The 2383-nt window shown below is 51.8% G+C and overlaps 1 protein-coding gene across 1 annotated transcript in view; it reads right to left on the reverse strand.

Annotated features, from left to right (window-relative positions):
- Positions 1–644: 644 nt before the first annotated feature.
- LOC103581706 (zinc finger RNA-binding protein 2-like) overlaps positions 645–2383 on the reverse strand; it is a 10902-nt gene continuing 9163 nt past the window's right edge. The window contains 2 exon segments of the mRNA XM_008563475.1: positions 645–832; positions 1838–1937. Of these exon segments, the coding sequence (XP_008561697.1) occupies positions 645–832; positions 1838–1937 (288 nt within the window).

A 2383-nucleotide genomic window follows, 5' to 3' on the forward strand; every position in this document is an offset into this window, starting at 1 on the left:
GCACCCAGTGCACAGTGGACGTGTAAGAGGCGCGATGCTGAATTTAGATATTTTGAACCTAAGATGGTCGATTTAATGTGTGTGTGTGTGTGTGTGGGGGGGGGGGCTGATATGAGGATCTGAGCCCTTGACCTTGGTGTTATGACACCACATTCCAACCAACTGAGCTAACTGGCCAGCCCCCATTTACCCTTTTTAATGGCAGGTTACATTTCTGTTGGGTGGATGTCACATGAGTTGTGATTCCTCAGTGAAGGGACATTTAGATTGTTTTCAAGTTTTTGTTTTTAGCAGCTGGCCGGATAGGGGGATCTGAATCCATGACCTTGGGGTTATAAGGCTGCATGTTTTTAAGTCTTAAACTGAACTCTCTTCATAAAGGGACCCTAAAGTTGCTAGCCCTCTCTCTTTGTGACTATAAACTCTGGTTGGTTTCTAAAAGTGATGTCTCTTGTTTCTTAAAGTTGCATAGAAACAAAGTTACCCCCATCTGGGAGCCCAAGGGGCTGTTGGGAGCAGTTGGTGGCCAGACACCAAGGGGACCTTACCGGGAGCTGCAGGGCCAGCTGCTGGGCGATCCTCCACAGCAGGGCATGAGTGGGCTTCTGGGAGCACAGCAGGGCCAGGTGCATGTTCCTGTCCCCTCACAGAAGGTGGCCTTCCACTGGGATGCCGACCCACATGACGCCCTTCAGGATCCAGGCCAAGGGGCAACGCCGCTGTCCAGACAAAGCCATCAGGGAAGGGATGCTGTGTACTCCAGCCATTCCACTCACAAGCTGCAGGGACCCTGGCAATTTGTGGAGCAGCCTCTGTGCCTTGATTTCCTCATCTGTAAAATGGGACCAAGCCCACTTTGCACGTCAGAGGCACTTGCTGGGATGAAATGAGACACCATGCGATACATCTAAGAGGTGCCGATGCCGGTGGGAAAGGACACTGGCCTTCTGTGCAGGACTGCCCGGTCAGTGCCACACATCAGGTCACTGGACAGCAGGCGTACCCATCCTCTCCTTACGCCTCACGAGTTATGACAGCTCCATGGCTCAGAGACTTTCCTTTTCAGGGTTTGCTGCATCAGGGCTGGCGGCTGGCTCAGCTGGGCAGAGCGTGGTGTTGAAACACCAAGGTCACGGGTTCAGATGTCGCATTGCATTTTGGCTTCGCTGTAGCCCCAGAGGTGGATGTGACAGACTGGGGAGACTCTTGTGCTTAAGTTGAGGGGAGGGCTGTGGGTGTCCCTCATGTTAGGACACTGTCACTCACAGGTACAGGACACGCAGGTCCTTTTATACAGACCAAATGCTAAGGTAGAAGGAAGCCACCCACACTCGGCATAATCACCCAGGCACAAAAGGCCACATAGCGTGTGATTCCACTTGCATGAAACGTCCAGAACAGGCGAATCCACAGACATGGAGGGTGGGTTAGTGGGTACTTTAAACGAAATGGGAGTGAGTGTTTAATGAACAGGGTGTCAGTTTGGGAAGATGAGAAAGTTCTGGAGATGATGGTGTGACGGTCACACGACAATGTAGATGTGCTTAATGCTGCTGAACTGTGCGCTGAAACACGGTTAAAATGGTGAAATGTATGTTGTGTGTATTTTAGCACAATAGAAAATTGTTGAAAAAAGACAGTGAAAAAGTAGCTACTGAGAGAGGAAGGCCTTGGGACAGCTGACCCCCTGTGGGTGATTTAAACCGTGTGACAGCTAACCACCACAAGGGATCTCATCTCCTGATAATCATGGTGATTCACTCGGGCTCTCAGTGACATCATGTCCCCTGATTGCTTAATCACTCTGTGAGGTGGGGAGGACACCTCAGAACCTCACTGAGCTTCCTTTTGCAGGTGAGGAAACTGAGGTTTACATGGATGCTGAAGCCGTCACGAACTCCATTTTTGGACACGCCTCTGATAGCAAAAGGGAATGTCTGCCGTTAGAACAACAGCTGTCACCAGCTGCCACCGGACCTCACTTGGAGCCTCAAAGCTCAGGCTCTGAGATTTGGGGAACGCCCCAGCAGGCCACACGGGGTTCAAGGCTGATCAGAGGTGGGGGCTCCTAGCGGCCCATTTACCATCTTTCCCCTCGACCAACTGTAGGCACTGGGCTCCTGCTCCAGGCTCACACTGCAAGCCCCCCCTGCATTCACTGGGGGACGAAATGCTTGGTCCTTTTCCCTCAGAGTGTGGCTGATCCTCCCCGAGGGCTCAAGCAAGCTGGGGACACAGAATCTACGTGGCAGGTGGAACGGACAAGAGAGGAAATGGACAGATGCCTTTGTTTCTCATAAACCACATGAGAATCTGGGAAACGCCTCCTCTAAATTACCGGTTCTGAACTTTGTGTGCACAGAAATCAGTGGCAGGGTGGAGG

This window comes from Galeopterus variegatus, unplaced genomic scaffold, assembly GCF_000696425.1.
Source record: "Galeopterus variegatus unplaced genomic scaffold, G_variegatus-3.0.2 Scaffold13725, whole genome shotgun sequence".
Lineage (NCBI taxonomy): Eukaryota > Metazoa > Chordata > Mammalia > Dermoptera > Cynocephalidae > Galeopterus > Galeopterus variegatus.